The following is an 18,347-nucleotide window of genomic DNA, read 5'->3' as shown; positions in this document are numbered from 1 at the left end:
GTGGCTGGCTCAGGTTGAGTGTCTGCATTATAAACCTCCTAAGAGTGGTGAGAAAACTCCTAATATGTGAGAGGTCTGATCTGTTGGGAGTTTTTAGATTAAATTTTGGTTTGTATTGAGGTGGTTGCACTGGTGATTGCAAACATGAGGTGCCCAGACTCGCTCCTGAACTCAGTGCTTGCATCCTGAAAAGACAGCACAGTCCAGGCCTGGGTAGGAAATAACCATGGAATTGTAATGTGATCATAAATTACCTTCTCAAAACTTAAAACAACAACCAACCAGACCAGGTGTTATGGTTGTACTGAATCAGCAAATATTCTCAGTTGCAGTCATGTCAGTGCTCTAGCAAGGGGGGAATTTGGGATCTCAGGAGCTCCCATGGAAGCCATGAGAGCCAGGACTGCATCTGCAGGGTGTCCCTGCTAGGGAGGTCACCTGGGGAATGCCTTGTGTCATCCTCTACAGAGAACAGCTGCAGAGAAAGGGTGGTGAAGCACTGCAACAGGCTGCCCAGGGAAGTGATGGGCCCACCATCCCTGGAAGAGTTCCCAAAATACATGGATGTGGCACTGGAGGACATGGTTTAGTGGTGAACACGGTGGTGATGGGTTGGTGGTTGCACATGATTTAGAAGGTCTTTTCCAACCTTAACAATTCCGATCCTTAAGTGCTCCAACAGCTTCTGTGGCAGAAGAGCTGTTGTACCTCAGCCAGCAACAGCTGAAGAACACAGTTCCAACTGCTGAGAGCTTCCCTTCCCTTCCCTTCCCTTCCCTTCCCTTCCCTTCCCTTCCCTTCCCTTCCCTTCCCTTCCCTTCCCTTCCCTTCCCTTCCCTTCCCTTCCCTTCCCTTCCCTTCCCTTCCCTTCCCTTCCCTTCCCTTCCCTTCCCTTCCCTTCCCTTCCCTTCCCTTCCCTTCCCTTCCCTTCCCTTCCCTGTGCCATTTGGGACACAAGGAGGGCATCCTTCACTGACTGCCACTTTCCCACCAAACCTCATCCAGCCAAGGCTGCTCAGCTCCTTGGACTTGTGCTTGGAGGAGTTGGAGCTGCACCTCTGGGAGAGCAAGGAACCCCAGATCTCTATATCATTTTGGGAGCAGCCACATTCTCACCTTTTCCTGGAAGTGAACATTTCTTGCTCCCCATATGATTTTTGCTGGAAAACTACACACTCAGCTGTGTTTATTTGGTAACACTGTGTGCAACCTATGGTTTTCTCTGATGGCTGTTTTACTGGTAGGCCATCAGTTGGCAGATAGACTGCATTAAATAAAATCAAAAGTATAGGAAAAAAAAATCAGCAAAAATAATAATTCTCTTTTTACCTGAAAATAAGTTTAATTTACATGATTTTATGTTTGGTACATAAATCTATTTCCCCTAAAATGGAATTTCTTGGGGAAAAAATAGATTTTTAATTTTTTTTTTTTTTCCGTGAGGCTTACAGACAATATTTGAGATTAAAAATATATACTTAAACCTCTGTATTGACATGAGATAGGCAGTGACAACCTCATTGGCTGCATCCCTGGGAGTGAGGCCAGGCTGACCCCACGGCTGCTCTTCAGGGAGCTGCAGCTCCCAGGTTCTGCACCCTCGGCGCCGCAGACAGACGGACGTTGTCCCTCCCGCTCCACATGGTGGACACGGGATTCTCCATGGAGTTGTCAGAGCTGAAGTAGGGAACCCTCCAGGCACAGCAGCACTGCAGCTTCCTCACCTCGCAGCGGAAGGTCTTGCTGAAGATGTAGTAGATGAAAGGGTTGTAGGCCGTGGAGGACTTGGCAAACAGGCAGGGCAGCAGCGTCACCACGGGCTGCAGGGAGTCGCTGGAGTTAAAGATGGACCAGAAGCTGGTGGCTGCATAGGGAGTCCAGGAGCTCAGGAATCCCACTGAGATCAGCACAGCCATCTGCAAGGGAACAGAGCTGTTTGCAGCTGGACAGACAGGGCTGGATGCCCTGGCACACGAGGTGTGTGTGGGACACACCTGAACTGCAACACCGACAGCTGGGCTTGCTGGGCCCTTGTGACAAGAGACACCTGGAGGGGCTGGAGTGTGTCCAGAGAAGGGAACTGAGCTGGGAAAGGGTCTGGAGCACAGGTCTGATGAGGAGCAGCTGGGATGTTGGGGAAGATGAAACAGGAAAGCCTTATAAATATGATTCCTGGCAAAGGATTTTGAGAATATAGAAACTATAAGTGAGATTGAAATGAAAGCAAGCTTTGAGATACCTCAGTTACTGAACAACTGGAAAACAATTGTGTGGTGGACTGAAGGTAATCCCCTTTTGATGAAACAAGACCCTCTGCTTGCAGGCAGGTCCAAGGGTCAGAGCAGACCCTACAGCTTGGCAGAAGGGGCCCAAAGAGGAGGTTTTAAGTTTTAAAATGTAACACAGTATGGTAATGTAATGATTCTTATAGGCTGTATGTAAATGCTATAGGATTTGTATCTTGTACTAGATTGGTTAGTGAGAATTAGAATATTCAGCACAGAAGAAGACGTATTGTAACGAGAACCTCACTCTCTTACGCTTTTGCTCTCTTACCCTTTGGCTCTCTTACCCTTTTTCGCTCTTACCCTCTCATCCTCTCTCCCCCTCTCTTCTCTCAGGCCTGCTCTGAGCTGTGGCTGGCAGCTCCCAGCAGGGCCCTGCACCCAGGCCCTTTGCAATAAACCCCAGTTCCACAACCTGGCTTCAGAGATCTCTCCTCTCCATCCATCCCGACTGTCCTACCCCCGATGCTCCTACACTGGGGGAGCTCAGCCTGGAGGAAAGGAGACCTCAGGAGGACCTTATCACTCCCTACAACCCCCTGGATGCTAAAGCCAGGTGGGGATCAGGCTGTGCTCCCAGGTAAAAATTGAAAGGACAAGAGGAAATGCCCTCAGGTTGCACCAGGGGGTGTTTAGGTTGGATATTAGGAAGCATTTCTTCATGGGAGGGGTTGTCAGTCATTGGGACAGACTGCCCAGTGCAGTGGTGGAGTCACTGTAATTAGCAATATTAAAAAAAATGTGTTGCTATGGTACTTAGGGGCATGGTTAAGTGGTGGACTTGTCAGTGCTGAATTAATGGTTGGACCTGATGATCTTAGAGACCTTTTCCAACCTTAATGATTCAGTGATTCTATGACTGGCCTCTAGAAAGCTTGGATCAATTCTGCTTTTCCACAAGAAATGCACAACTGAAGTCCATATTTGGAAAAAAATTAATATATTAGTACTTAATATTAATCTATTAAAATCCTGTTTCCACACAGAATTTCTGTATAGGTGTCTGTAATCCCATGATTCTGTGAGCTGTGCATGAGCAGAGCCAGCTCTCTGCCAGCTCCTGATTACTGCACACTCTTCCCATCACAGGGATAACTCACCAGGGTCAGCTTTTTCTCCAGTTTGGCTGCGTTGGGGATCCTGTCAATATTCTGGATCTCTTGGTACGCTTTATGAACCTTCCAGGCAATCCCCAGGTAACAGGCAACGATGGTCAGTGCAGGCAGCACCGTGCACAGGAGGAACATGCTCAGGATGAAGGAGAAACCATTGGAGGAGTTGTGGAATTTGCTCCAGGCTATGGTACAGGAGATGCCAAAGGGCTCAGGGCCGTAGTAGCCCCAGCCCACCAAGGGCAGGATGGCCCAGAGCAAGGAGTAGAGCCAGATAAAAGCAATCAGGATGCAGACAGTGCTCTTGGTGATTTTGCTACCTGCAAGAAAGAGGAAGAGCAAGCATGGATGGATCCTATCCCAGCCACAAGGGGGTTTGCCATAACTTCTCCTTAGACAGAAGGATGGTGGCTCCAGACACACTTGGGCTGCTGCTGCAGGTCCCTAACCTTGGGGCTTCTAGAGAAGCATTGTCAGAGGATTGGATGAGACCTGAACACAGCCCTCAGTGCTCATCTGGAGCTTAAAAAGGCAGGGAGCTTTACCAGATCAATTTCACCTTGAATGTGCAGTGGTCCCAGCCCAGGAAAGCCAGAAGAATATTCCTTCCTTTTAAGTTCCAGTGTATCTGCTTGGATACAAATAGGAAGGGAGGGCGGTTTTGTCAAGGAAAACATTTGTGCTATTTTCAGGTAGCTTCACTTGGAGAAACTGAGAAGTGAAAAACCTCACTGTTTCATACAGAATTTAATCAGGTCCTGCTGGGAACACCAGGATTTGACACTGCACTAAAAGCTGAGGTTTATTCTGCTGTTACTGACCTGATAACCCACGCCGCATTCCACAAAGCACCTCCCAGAGCAGCCCAGCCCAAACGCAGCAGCACCAGGTGACAATATCGGTGATTTACTCACTGTTGGATTTGGATGAGTTGGTGACGAGGAATCGAATCACGGCCATGGCACACAGGGTCATCATGCTGCAGACCCCAAAGAGGAAACCCATCAGGGCATAGTAGACACAGGAGGTGTCTCCCCCCAGCCAGGCATGGTTCCAGGCAGATGCAATGGCCAGGGGGTACATGCTGAGGGCCATGCCAGTGTCTGCCACCGCCAGGTTCACTGTGAGCAGCTCTGGTGGCTTCAGCAGGGACGAGCGTCTCACAGCCGTGGCAAGGACGGCTGAATTCCCAAGGATTGTCAGGATGGCTGAAAGGGAAGGACCAACACAGACAGGAATATCACACGGTTAACACACCTGGGAAATCCACTGGAAGTATGTGAAGTGCCTGAGAGGGGCTACAACAGAGCTGAGGAGGGTCTTATAAGATTATGTAGTGATAACGGGGAATGGCTTTAAACTGAAAGAGAGCAGGCTTAAATAAGATATTAGATGTTCTTCCCTGTGAGGATGGGGAGGCCCTGGCACAGGGTACCCAGAGAAGCTGTGACTTCTCCATCTCTGGAAGTGTCCAAGGCGGGGTAGGACAGCGCTTGGAGCAATCTGGGATAGTGGGAAGTGTCCCTGCCCATGGCATGGTTTGGAATGTCCTGCCACTGCCTGCCCATGTGAAAAGTCACTTTCTGTCTTTTTTATAAGTTCCCTTTAAGTGCTGGAAGGCCAAAATGAGGTCTCCCTGTAGCCTTTTCCAGAGAGAACCCCCAGCTCTCCCAGCCTGTCTCCAGAGTGAAGGTGCTCCAGCCACCTCCAACTGGAGCCCCAACACCAGGCTCTGAGCTGCCTGGGTGGTGGCCATGTGCTGCCTGGGCAGCTCAGAGCCCTTGCTGGTCCCTGAGAATTAGCATGAGTGTTCTGGTGGCTCTGAGAGCAGTGGGACCATGGGAGTTGTTTAGCCAGGGGCTGCAACAGACCCAGAGCTTGCTTTGCAAAAGGAGCTGTCAGACGTACATTATTCAGCTGTGCCACAGGGCTTCAAAGTGCTGGTGACAGCAGTGCCAGAAGTACATGCACCAAACAACTCATTTTCTCTCTTCTTTCTAGTGAACATGGTGCTGGAGCAATATTTTGATGAAAGGTGTTCCTGAGAAGGAGTCCTCTAAAGTCAGATGTGAAAGAGGGAGACAGGAAAAGGTTCTGTCCTGTTCCCTTGTGGCTGTGAATGCAGGAAGGCTGCATTTGCTCACAGGTACCACTTAAAGTGCCCACAGAAGAGTTAATAGAGGCCCATGCAATAAAGTAGAATAAATCTATTGGCATAAGTACAAAATCCTCGGAGGTGTCAAGAGGAAGGCTAAACTGAAATGGGGACACCAATCTGAGACCCTGTGTCCCTCCTTCATTCCCTTTCTGACCCCACACCTTCATTTGCCACCTCTGGATGCCCTTGAAGGGCTCCCTGAGCTCTCAGATCTCTGTGTCTGCACACATGGGATGATGCCCTTGGCTGGCAGAGCAGCCTGAGGCTCCGTGGGCAGAGCTCTCTCCACAGGCTGGGACATGGAACCATGGAATCATTGAATCCTTTGGACTGGAAAACACCTCTAAGATCATTGGGTCCAACCACTCCCGAGCACTGACCAGGCCACCTCTAAAGCACGTCCCCAAATGCCACATCCACTCAGCTTTTAAATCCTCCCAGGGATTCTTCCCACCACTGCCCTGGGCAGCCTGTTCCAATGCTTCACAGTCCTTTCCATGAAGAAATGTTTCCTAAAATTCAATCTAAACTTGCCCTGGTGCAACTTGAGGCAATTTCTTCTTGTCTTGTTACTTCTTATCTGGGAGCAGAGCCCGAACCCCCCTGGCTGTCCCCTCCTGTCAGGGACTTGTGCAGAGCCACAGGGCCCCCCCTGAGCCTCCTTTTCTCCAGGCTGAGCCCCTTTCCCAGCTCCCTCAGCCCCTCCTGGTGCTCCAGCCCCTTCCCCAGCTCCATTCCCTCCCCTGGAGTCACTCCAGCCCCTCATTCTGTTTCTCACAGTGAGGCTCCCAAAACAGAACATCCTCAGGCTTCAGGAGGAAAAATGAACCCAATTCACTTTCTTTGGTAAGAGCCCAGCCCTTACACAAGATGCAGGAAGCAGCTTTGTCATCAGAGGTGACTCCCAGTCCCTCCTTCCCCTTGACAGAAGCTCTTCCCCTCCATCCCACAGCCTGGCTGGCACAGGACAGAACCATAACTGTGGGACAGTGACCAAACAGCTGGTGGTGAATGCTGCCACCCATGCCCAGGCCTTGTTCCTAACAAAAAACATCATTTCAAGGCACAAACCTGCAGCCCCAGTGAGTGGCAAAGCTATGGATAAATACAACACCTGATTCCAGTTCAGCTCGCTGCTTTATTTCTGAGAGTCCCTGCAGGATGCAGTGAACCTGGCTGCCACACAGGGCTCTGGATCCCTGCTGGAAGCTGTGCCTGGAGTTTCAGTGCCTCAGAGTCCTTTAGGAGAGGTGTGAGACTGCAGCATGGTGGGACACAAACATGGGGAGCTCCAGCCCCCAGCCCTTTTTTGCTGCCCCTTCCCATTGTGCCTTAACTGCATCTATGTATCTGCATTTCTGAGAGATGGGAGCTGACATCCTGACTTGAAAAAGCCCTTCATTTTTTGTCAACAGGGATTTTCTCACCCTGAGTTGTGCTCTGCTGTGCAGAACAAGAGGAAATAAGAAGTGCTAAAGTCCAGCACTTCTGCCCAGAGCCTCAGTATTAAAGCACATGAAAATATAGGCTTGTCTTTCTTATGTCAAACTGAGTTTGTAAGAGAGTTGAAGGAAGGACTCTTAGGAAAAATTCAGGTGGAAAGTATGCCTAAACAAGTTCCACTCCTCTCCAAATCTACGAGGGTAGAAAACAAATGCCTGTGTACATGCAAGAAGCAGACAAGAAGAACACACTTAAGCAATGGGCTGGTAGCTATCCCCACTTTTATTTAATTTTCAATCTGCCTGCAGCAGGGCAAACAGGCTGCTGCAAACCCCAGAACTGCTATTTGGAAACCCTTTGCTGTTCTGTAGCAGTGCATCCTGCCCAGACAGAGCAGAATGACACCTCTCCCACCCAGGGCCAGCCCACAGCTGCTTCCCCCTGACCAGTCCCATGGATTGAGCTGCCCTGGCTCAGTTCTCAGGGCTCAGATGCCACAGAAAGTGACAGAAAACTTATTTCAAATACTGGTGATGCCACAGAGGCAAATTTGTGCTGGCCATTCTTCAGCACCAAAACAAGATTCCAAATCCAAGAGTGTCTCCACTCCATAATCCTGGCTGCCAACCAACTCCAGGGCACTAAGCAGGGGAAGCTGTGGGGAAATATTTGCTGCCATTTCCCTCCAGGTTCTGCTGCCTGACCACAGCACAGACAGGGAATCCCTGGATCCTGTTCCCTGGCTCCAAGCAAACCAGCAGGCTGTGAACTCACCTATGATGAGAAGAAAGACCCCAGCTCCATAATCCACTACTGGGTGGAGTTTGGAAATGTACTGCTCCTCCATGGTCCCTTGGGGAGATGCCTGAAGGTTTTCAATCAAAGGTGAAGGCGCTGCAGGAGCAAAGAGCTCGTCCTCATGGTTTGCCTGCTGCAGGTCAGGGCTGGTGCTGGGTGCTGGCAGTGCAGGGACCCTTCTGCTGCCTCCTTGTGCTGCCTGTGGTGTGGCAGGGCAGAAGCCTGGAGTGAGAGGAAGGGTTTTCCCCCGGGAGGCAGAGTGAGAGCCAGGCAGAGCTGCTGCCAGCGTGATCCCGCCTGCCTGGCTGGCAGAGCATCTCTCCTCCCACCCCTCCTCTCCCACCCTTTTGCTCCTTGGCTTGTCGAGAAGATTCACAATGCAAATCCCCTCAGATGAGCAAAAACCAATTGTTCTTCAACCACCAGCAGCCCTGGGAAATAAAGCCAGGCTGAGGGGGCAGGCAAGGAATGAAGGTTGGGAGTTTTGTTTTCCAGCTTTATGGCTGAGTGTGGGAGACAGGAGGTTGGGGCAGGAGTCTCTGAGTGGAAGTGTTAGAGGAAAGGTGTTTGCTGCAGGGGCTCAGCAGACTCAAAGTCTGCTGGAGACAGGACTGTGTGAGCTGCTCCAGTGCAGAACTAGAGGATGCTCTGTCCAGTGTAGTGTACCAGAAGAGAAGCAACCTCTGAGGTCACTGTGACACTCCAGAGTTCTGACTTGGCCAGCAGCCACACCTCACCTCTGTGTTTTCCTTCTCCTTATAATATCTGAGCCTAAGACCACCATAATGAGCAGCCTGGTTTAGTGGGTGGCATCTCTGCCCGTGGCAGGGGGCTGGAACAAGATGGTCTTTAAGGTCCCTTCCAGCCCAAACCATTCTGTGATTCTGTGATAAGGGATTTTAAAATTCACAAGAGCATGGAGGCATCTCAGGTGTGATTTAGGTGGAATTTAGGTGCTCAAGTATAGCAGTAACAGCCTAAACTTAGGAATCTGGGGAAGCCTTTCATTTCAGCAGGGTTTTGTAGATCTCCAAGTATGGAGACTCCACAAGAGTTGTTCCAGTGTCTTTTTGCTCTAAGTCTCACACAGTTCAGGAACAAAGACAGCACCCAACTCATGAAATCCAGCAGCTGCTCATGAAATCATGAGCTGCTCAGTGCAGGTGTCCTTCACTGAACATCCTCAGCAGAGGAGATTCAACTGTAAGAATGTGGGTGGTTGTTGCAATGCTCTCGAGCCATGGGTGTACAAGCAAGACTCAATTTAACACAGGAAAGCAGGATATATAGTGTTAATCAAAGGAGGAAATTCTTCTTCTATCAGAACAGAATAAGAAAGGGAAGAGGTGATGTCTCAAAAACATGCCCAGTATGGAGAGTTTCAAGCAGCTTGGTCAATTCAGTGCAGTCTGTGCAAGGAAGAGAGGTTACCATTTGATAGCATTTTGAGGGAGTGTCCTGGTTCTGACCAGGACAGGGTTAATTTTACAGTGGCCAGGAGGGGCATGGCCAGGACCTGGAGGTGATTCCATAGCACCTGGGCAGAACCACAACAAGCAGAAATGCCTGCTAGTGTAGCAAAAGACACAAATCCTGTGGCAGAAAGCAGAAAATTGCCACATTCTGTCACTTCATCCAGTACACAAATCCATTGTATTGGTAAATTAAACAATGCCAGATCACCACAAAGAGGCTGGAATCTGACTGCTCACCTTGCTAAATTCACAGAACAGCTCCTGGCACTGATTTGGGCTGGGCCAGCTGGCACTGTCCAGGCACTGTCCTGTCCTTCCCAGGCACAAGTTGGCTAAAACGAGCCCAGGATTGTTCCCCACAAGCAGTAACATCATCAGCTTTGAAAACAAAGTGTTTTGTTCCCTGGCACAGATGTTGGCCATGGGTTTTGCTCTTATCTTGAGTGTCAACATTTAGATTGTCAAGGTGAAGCCATTGGATGAGGATTGACTGTTTTAAAATTCTCAAATAGAGTTTTTAATTCTGATAAAACCCTTTCTTGATAAAATTCCTGGCCTGTACTATGCAGTCATCTCACCTAATGTTTCTTTTTGGTTTTTCTTGGTGAAGCCACGACAGAGGGCTCAGTTCAAGGAGCCTGATGTCACCCAGTCCCAGCCAGATCTCCTGCTTTCCCACTTGTTGCATGGTCCATCTTCTCTCTACTGAAATAAAACACTGCCTTTCTTCAGGCAAGCAAGGAGACCAAGGGCAAGATTAAAACATTCTGCTGATAATTTAATTGCTAATTATTATTTAATTACTGGAGGCTCCACTGGCTACATCAGGAGCCCAGTCCTCTGCCAGCTCTTGTGGGCACCTTAGATTACACTGTGTGGCTCTTTCACGCTGGTTTAGATGGCATTTCATTTATTGTGAAACCCTCAGCTTAGCATTCACATGGGGTGGGATTACATCAACAGCCCAGTTACGAAATGGAAGAAAAGAAAATGAATGATTAAAACCAGAAGAGCTGACGGGTCCCAAACCCAGTGCATTATTCATGTGTACTTTAACAATAGCAAGTTGTGCTCATCACCATCTTCCTGCACATCAGATCGAGCCATATGATCTGTTCACAACAGCCTAAGGTTATACATCTTGACAGACCCAGATTTGGGGGGGATCATATTTTAGAATTGTTTTGTGAAGCTTACTTTCGATTTAATAAAGCAGTCATGAAATGAGGCAGATGAAGGATGAAGTTGATACCTACTCATTTCTGAAAGGTTATGTGAAACTTTAAGCAAAAAATGAACTCACCATGAAACTATTATATATCCTTGATACAAATATGGACATACATATTAAAAAAGTTCCCATTGCTGGTATAAAACAGGGTATGAGTTGAGGAATTACTTGATGCTTCCAAGTGAGAATGTCCTATGAGTTTATTTTTACTTTCCACAGGGAAAAACATAAAAGTATTCTGAATCTGTAGGAACAAGGGAATTGCTCTGAATTATCAGTTTGCCACTGTGTAGGGGTTCATTTTGAGAGATAAAATGTCTCAATGTGTGGAGCTGTTTGGGACATGAATACTGGGTTGTGTTTGGTACTGTATACCAAAAATCACTGATATTTCCTGATATCTGGGGAGGGCTATGAATCTGGGTCCTTATCAGAATAGGTATGTATAGTCATGTATCATTTAGAGGAGGACATGACTTTGTTATTCCTGTTTATCTCTGGCTGCTGTGTCCAGATCTTCTCTTTGTAAAGACTCTGAGATCTCAAGTGAGCAGAGAGTGTGCAAACAGTTTGAGGGGACAGGCCCTTTTGAGTGCCCTCTCCTTGCTGCAAAACACATCTGCCATGATGCACAGCTCAGGCTTTTTGATTAAAAAATGCCACCTTTTCCAAACTCCTTGGAGGAGACAACTTCATCACATTCTCCAGGATTTCCTACAACTTTCTTCTTTAAAACATTCATTTATTTTTGCAGTTTTAATTCTGAAGCTCATCTTTGAGCTGAGACCTTTAGCTGAGCTTCTCTAGCTTTCACCTCTATTTATGAAAATCAGAACCAGCATTTAAGTGGAATTCTCAGTCTCCTGATGAAGTTGTATGTTTTCAACAACTAAATCTTGTTTAAGCTGGTATTTGCAACCTCAAGCATAGTAATTTTTAAATTGTTTTCTTCTGGTTGCCTGCAGTGACTTGCATGTTATTGACTGAGGGGTTATTTACAAAGTCTAAATTCAGTCTAGGGACACTAAACTCCCTAACTTCCCTTGGCAGGAACTGAAGAATCCCCTTTGATCGATACATTTTGCTCTTTCACTACAACCAGTTTAATACATAAAACTTGGGTGCTGGTAAACCCAGTCCAAGTGAGTAACTTGGGTCACAGCAACACCTGCAGTGCTGCAGGCTGGGGAAAGAGTGTCTGGAAAGCTGGAAAAGGACCTGGGGTGCTGGGGACAGCAGCTGAGCATGAGCCAGCTGTGCCCAGGTGGGTAAGAAGGCCAAAGGCACCTGGGCTGTAGCAGCCATGGTGTGGCACAGGGCCAGGGCAGCGACTGCCCCCTGTGCTGGGCCCTGCTGAGGCCACACCTCAATTGCTGTGCTCAATTTTGGGCCCCTTCAGGACAAAAAAGGCATTGAGGGGCTGGAGTGTGTCCAGGGAAGAGCAATGGAGCTGGGAAAAGGTTGTGGAACTGAAGCCAGAAGCTCACATTAATTAAACAAAGTCATTATTTGTTGTAACCATGATATTCACGCTGCACTGGTGAAAAAAATACCAGGTATGCAGTGAGGAAAGTCACACATGGAGTAAAGACGTCCCTGACGTGACAAACCAGCTCTTTTCAACCAGGCAATAGGCTTCCCTCTCAGGGACAATTTTTTTTCCTCCCCAGCATCTCAAATTTGCAATGAAAGGTTCTAATCTGAGTAAACAAGGCAAAGCAGAAACACAGCAGGAGGTGAGAAAGGAGAGATTGGAGGTTAATTCAACATTAAAGTATGAAGAATACTACAGCTGTTTGAGGGGTGTGAGAAGACAGACACTAATACATTAAGAGTGGAAAGGAAATGGCACCATAGGTACTAAAATAAAATGAAAGCTACTATTGTGTCCAGAAAAGAGAAGAATAAAATGTATTGCCGATGGTATGGAATTTGACATTGCCAACCTGCTCATATTTAATATGATGACCATGTTCCCAGACCTCAGTGTAACACTGGTATGAACAGCAATAACTCTCCATTTTAAAGGGCTCAAAGACAAAACCATGCTCTGTTATGCTGGATATTGGACAAGTAATCACACAGGGACACTTTCTTACAGTTTTTTTCCAACCATTTATTGACATGTAGGTTTTGGTAGCAAGCTCCACTGACTTTTCCTTTGCATTTTGTTCCTGCACTCCATTTATTCATGATTCCCTTGTGTCATTCAAACGATGGGGAAAACCCCCACAATTTGTAGAATGGAGCACACTCTACCCTCTAAAAAGCCAGATTCAACAGATTGGATCATTTAAGATTCTCCAGTTTTGTGTTACTGTAGCATGATGGCAACAAGGATGTGATTGTCTGTGATCCTAAGATCAAAAGTGTTCTGGAAGCAGCAAAACAGCAAACATGGCTGGGAGACAAGGGACCACAGTGTGTGGGGTTGGGACCAAACCTGCCCAGATTCTTCCAGCAGCACTAGGAGCAGCAAGGCCAGCTCTGCAGAGTCTGCCCAGCTTCAGGACTAACCCCAGATCTGCTCCTTCACATTTTTTTCGTTTGACCTAGTGCTGATTTGGGCTCACCCCTTCCTCTTTTGAATAACAAAACTCAACCCTCTCCTTTTTGCTAGGAAATCCAGAACCATGCTGAGAACCACTTCAGCAGCACAGGTGAAACTGGTGCTTCTCTTTGTTCCTTAACTTGGATAGCAGGACTAGCATCGGCAGAATGGAGACAGGACAAAGCAGGCTGTGGTGGGATGTTTGGGATGCAGGGTCACATGGGACAGCAAACACTGCAGGGCTCTCCTGGACACTGACATGAGGACACTGAAATCCTCCCAGTGCTGCCTCTAAAAGAGTTCACTGATTGCAGCTGGTGTTGTTGTTCCTTGCTTCACTGAAGAGGAGGAAGGGGATTTGTTTTGAAGGAAAATTTTTACATTTATTTAAAGGTAGTCAGAGGTTACCAGAGTGGAAGACAAGATTGGGGTATTTATACAACCTTTGGGGACAGAGCTGATTATATACTGATAATCTTTACCCAAATAGTGTAACCCAGTTGTGTTGACACCGTGGGCTCTCTGAACGCTGTTTGGGTGCACCCAGCTCTATTCCCTGTTCCAGTTTCTCTGCCAAGGCAGGCATAGAGCAGCCCAGGGATGTGATCCCAGAGCAGGCATGGCTGTGTATCCCACACAGACAGTGGGGATGTTCAAGGGTGCAATCATATGGCACTACAGATGAACTCAGTGTCACTGCCCTGGCTCTGCTGCTGCCTTCTGTGTGACACTCCTCAAGTCACTTCCTTCCTCTTGCTGCCTCTGACTGACCCTCTGCAATTGTACATTTCCCAAGGTCTGACTGATCTCCAGCTATTTCTGCCCAGTGCCTGGTAACAAAGCAGTGCCGTTGTTGGTTTGTGCCTCTCAGCACCATTGTGACACAACAATAGTTTAAAAAGGCCAATTTTCTTTCATATTAGAATTACTCTTACTAATTTCTAAATAGACCCATGCTGGGAATTCAAAAATGCCAGGATTACAACTTATTATTTAGAGAAAAGAAAAATAGCTGAGACCAAATCCTGTAAAAAAAATAGAGGCAGATAAGAGTGGAAATTCATGAAGATGCTTCTCTTGGATGGAAAAGAGCAGGTTTCCTTGTTCAATCTGGAACACAGAGTTTAATGGAGAAAGAAAAAAGATTGGGAAACAAGGGCACAACAGAGGCTTGATGATATCAAATCTCTTATTAGGTAGAATGGGGAAGACAAAGCTTCTGCTCTGCAATAAACAGTGGTGGCATCACCAGCTCTTTGACAATGACCCTGCTGAGGACAGCATTGAGCAGAGCTGCCTGACTGACAACTATCACAGCAATCTACTGCTGAGGCAACTTCCCTGGATTTTAATTTCCAGTGAAAGACATTGCTTAGAATTTAAGGATCCCCAGTAGCAGGGAGAGTACCAGAAGTCTCATGTCAAGACCCTCTGCCATTTTCTTCATCAAATCATGTTTAGGTTCCTTTTCCAGCCTTCAGATTATAATCATATGAGTGAGAGAAGTCACAGCTGTTCTGTCCTGACTTTCTTTCTGAGGTCTTTTGACACTTTAGGCCAAGTAGAGATTAATTCCCCCTGTACAAAACTGTCAGCTCAAGATGGCTGTAAATATGGCACAGAGTAGGACTGTGAGGGAAAGAAGAAAAACTTTCTCAAAATTATTATTTCTTAGTCACTAGCATTTTAATTGCTTGAGTTTTCATGGTTAACTGAACTGCAGCAACACGCTGCTTTCAGAGAGCATTTTCCACACCTTGTAAAGTGCTTTATGTTTTACATCTTTGCACTTCACTCCTTTGCAGTTGTGTGAAATGCCCTTTGCAAGGATATAAGAGATCATTAAACTTGCAAAAAATTAATCCCACAAGTGTTATTGACTTGCAGCCAGGTCCTCTTCTCATTGCTCTTGATACTTGACAGGAAACAGAACTGGTAGTAAGTTACATATTTAGTAGATATTCCCTGCATTCACAGAGAAAAACTTCCAGCTCTTTCCCCCATGTTTACACAGTGCTCAGTTTGTTTTGCTAATATTGAGTTATCCCTCTGCTTGCCTTCCCAGGGCCATTCTACAGTGAAAAACTCCTAAGACAAGAAAGAGCCTCAGAAAAGCACCACTGCAGCCTCCTTCATCTCAGGTAGGGATGACATCAATTCCTTTGCTGCTCATGTTATCTTCTGTACATCAGAAAAGTATTTTCTTGTTTCTAAGAGGCTGGTTCAGATTATTCTCTAACAGAACGTGCTTAAAAACAGCAACAGCGACTGTGAATACTTCCTGCACTCAATTACACTGAAAAAATGGAGATGAACGTACCCTCAGAAAAAAAAGGCTTGTGGTGAGGGCCCTGGGGCATTCTGGGTTCAGATCTTTGCCTTGCCACAGTCTTCCTGTCACTGCTTTTTGGCCAGGGATTAAATCTTTCTGTGATTTAATGCCCCAGAAATGAACTATGGATGCAAACAAAAGCTTTCTTTTTGATATCCTCTAAATCACTGTCACACATTCATGGGAACAGAATGGTTTGAGTTGGATGGAACCTTGAAGCTCATCTCATTTCAGCCTCTGCTATGGACAGGAACACCTTCCACTACCCCAGATTGCTCCAAGCCCCGTCCAACCTGGCCTTGGACACTTTCAGGGATGGGGCAGCCACAGCTTCTCTGGGCAACCTGTGCCAGGGCCTCACAGGGAAGAATTTCTTCCTCATATTTAACCCAAATATAAACTCTGTCAGTTTGAAGCCATTGTCCCCGTGACCTGTCACTAAATACCCTTGTAAAAAAAATCCCTTTCTGGCTTTCTTGGAAGCCCCCTTTAGGCACTGGAAGGGGCTCAGAGATCTTCCAGAGCCTTCTCTTCTGCAGGTGAACATCCCCAGCTCTCCCAGCCTGGCTCCAGAGCAGAGGGGCTCCAGCCCTTGGAGCATCTTTGTGTTCTCCTATGGACTGGCTCCAACATGTGCCTGTCTTCTCTGTGTTGGTGCGCCCAGAGCTGGATGCAGCACTCCAGGTGAAATATCACAAGAGCAAAGCAGAGAGAGAGAGAATCCCCTCCCCTGACCCACTGCCCAGGCTGGTTTTGATGCAGCCCAGGTCACAGTTGGCTTTTTGGGCTGCAAGTGCAAGAAGTGACCAGCCATTGCTGTGTCCTGCCTAACTTTTCATGGAGCACCACCCCCAGGTCCTCCTTGGCAGGGCTGCTCTCAATCCATTCTCTGGGTTGATACAAGGGGTTTTCCTGACCCAGGTGCAGCACCTTGCATTTGGCCTCATTGAATTTCACGAGGTTTGGTGCTGGGGGCTTACTGAACCTGGATCTGGATGTGGGGAAAAAAGGTCCCCATGGCTTACTTGGGCTTATCTCGAAGTGAAACTGCATTTTCTATTCAGTCTGCATTGCAAACATTGTTTGTTTGTTTGTAGACTCTGTATCCTCATCAGGAGAGAAACTCTGTATTCATTCAGAAGGGGAAATTCTAGGCCATCTCTATCCATTATGGTTATTTAGAAACACTCTGAGAGCATAAATGCAACAGGCACAATAACCATGAGGTAAATAAAGAACCATAATTATGACCCTTTTTTCACTCATATTGGTGTCATATTGACTTGTGACCATGTTAATGCATGGAGTTCACAGAGTAATACCAATCTACTTTTGCCTGTAACTGAATATTTTAAAATATTTTCCTGTCACAGATGTTGAAATGGCTTTTATAACCTGAAAATTTGAAGCAAATATTTATTGGCTTGTAACTAATTATATTAAAATCTGTCACATGTACTTAAATAGATTTTATAGCCCTAACTTCACCAGAGAATGTATTTCAGCTAAATAAAACCATGTAAAAGTTTCAGATCTGGTTGAAACTTGTCATCCAGATTTCCCCTGGAGTCAATAATGAAAGATCACTGAAGTGAAAGACACTCTTGGTGCAGAAATACCAATACCTTCTCTAGACAAGATCAGTTGTTATTTGGAAGTGTCTAATGACATTAAATTTAATAATAGCAATAACATCAATAATAATAATAATAATAATAATAATAATAATAATAATAATAATAATAATAATAATAATAATAATAATAATACCATATTTTTCACTGTGAAGGTGGTGAGGCCCTGGAACAGTTTCCCAGAAAAGGTGTGGCTGCCCCTGGATCCCTGGAAGTGTCCAAGGCCAGGTTGGAGCAGCCTGGGATATTGGAGGGTGTCCCTGCCCAAGGTAGGGGGTGCCACAAGATGATATTTATGGTCCCATCCAACCCAAACCATTCTGGGATTACAGAGAGCCAAGAGAGGTGTCTTAAATAAAGCACCCAATTTGAGGTGGCTAAATTTGCTTGATTTTAATCCTGCCCTGACAGACATTCTAAGAAACACAAGAAACCTGTAACAAAGGATGAACTGAAACATATGGTCTCAAATCTTGAGTTAAGGCTTTCCACTGTGTTACATTCCCCTTGTTCCCATTACTGCCAAAACTGAAATTCCTCAGAGCATGCAGTGGTCATAAAGCCTGCTTACTATTTAAAACAAAACAAAGTATTTTAGCTGTCCAACTTTAATATTATTTTCCCAAAGGTTTTTTAATTACCAGTTCCTTCCTGTAGAAACATAACCAGGACAATGATGTTATTAGCATTTGGATGATCTGGGTTTGACTGTGAAAGTCACATCACACTGACCTGGCCAACACAGTGAACATGAGTTTTCCCCTCATTTGGTGCAGAAAATTGTAGGTACCTGTAAGGCTTTTCTGGTAAGGCAATAATGTGTCCTCTGAAGCACTCTGTGGACTCTAAAAGAATAATTTTTCCCAGATGCTGAAAAGGATGTTGGGGCAGTGGGGTGAGTAAAAGTATAAGTATTGCAAAAGCACCCACAATGCCACAAAAATAAGACAAATACTTAAACTCTTCTGTTTTCTCTCCGAAGTCTTCACCTACCCCAAAAACTATAATAGCTTTTCAAGTTATTTAATTATTAATTAATGAAGTTTCAAGCTTCAGTTATACAACTCAATACTGAATTTTCTCTTAATAGTTTTCCTTCAAATAAGCAACATCTCTGCCTGCCTGACAGAAAGGAAGAACATCCAGCTTTTACCCCAATTTTTTTTTTTGTCTATCTTGAATTCTTACACAGGTACTTTCAGCTCCCTCTTTATCAGAAATGATTTGTTTAATCTACCAGACTTGCTACTGAGATGCAGCCTCAAGGTGGTCAAAGGCTGAAAGGACAGAGATTACATGTCAGGGAGTGGGGATTGGATGGGGAGGCT

The 18,347-nt window shown here is 46.2% G+C and overlaps 1 protein-coding gene across 1 annotated transcript; it reads right to left on the bottom strand.

Moving 5' to 3' along the window:
- Positions 1-1,568: 1,568 nt before the first annotated feature.
- LOC118684727 (opsin-5-like) lies at positions 1,569-7,845 on the bottom strand. The gene is made up of 4 exons (XM_036379796.1): positions 7,773-7,845; positions 4,312-4,605; positions 3,386-3,717; positions 1,569-1,916 (listed from the first exon to the last, which is right to left on the bottom strand). Exons 1-4 carry the CDS (start codon positions 7,843-7,845, stop codon positions 1,569-1,571), a joined length of 1,047 nt encoding a protein of 348 aa, XP_036235689.1.
- Positions 7,846-18,347: the final 10,502 nt, after the last annotated feature.

The sequence above is a fragment of the Molothrus ater genome, chromosome 3 (genome assembly GCF_012460135.2).
Source record: "Molothrus ater isolate BHLD 08-10-18 breed brown headed cowbird chromosome 3, BPBGC_Mater_1.1, whole genome shotgun sequence".
Classification (NCBI taxonomy): Eukaryota; Metazoa; Chordata; class Aves; order Passeriformes; family Icteridae; genus Molothrus; species Molothrus ater.
Note: the sequence above shows the minus strand (reverse complement) of the source record. Positions and strands in the feature narration are given on the sequence as shown.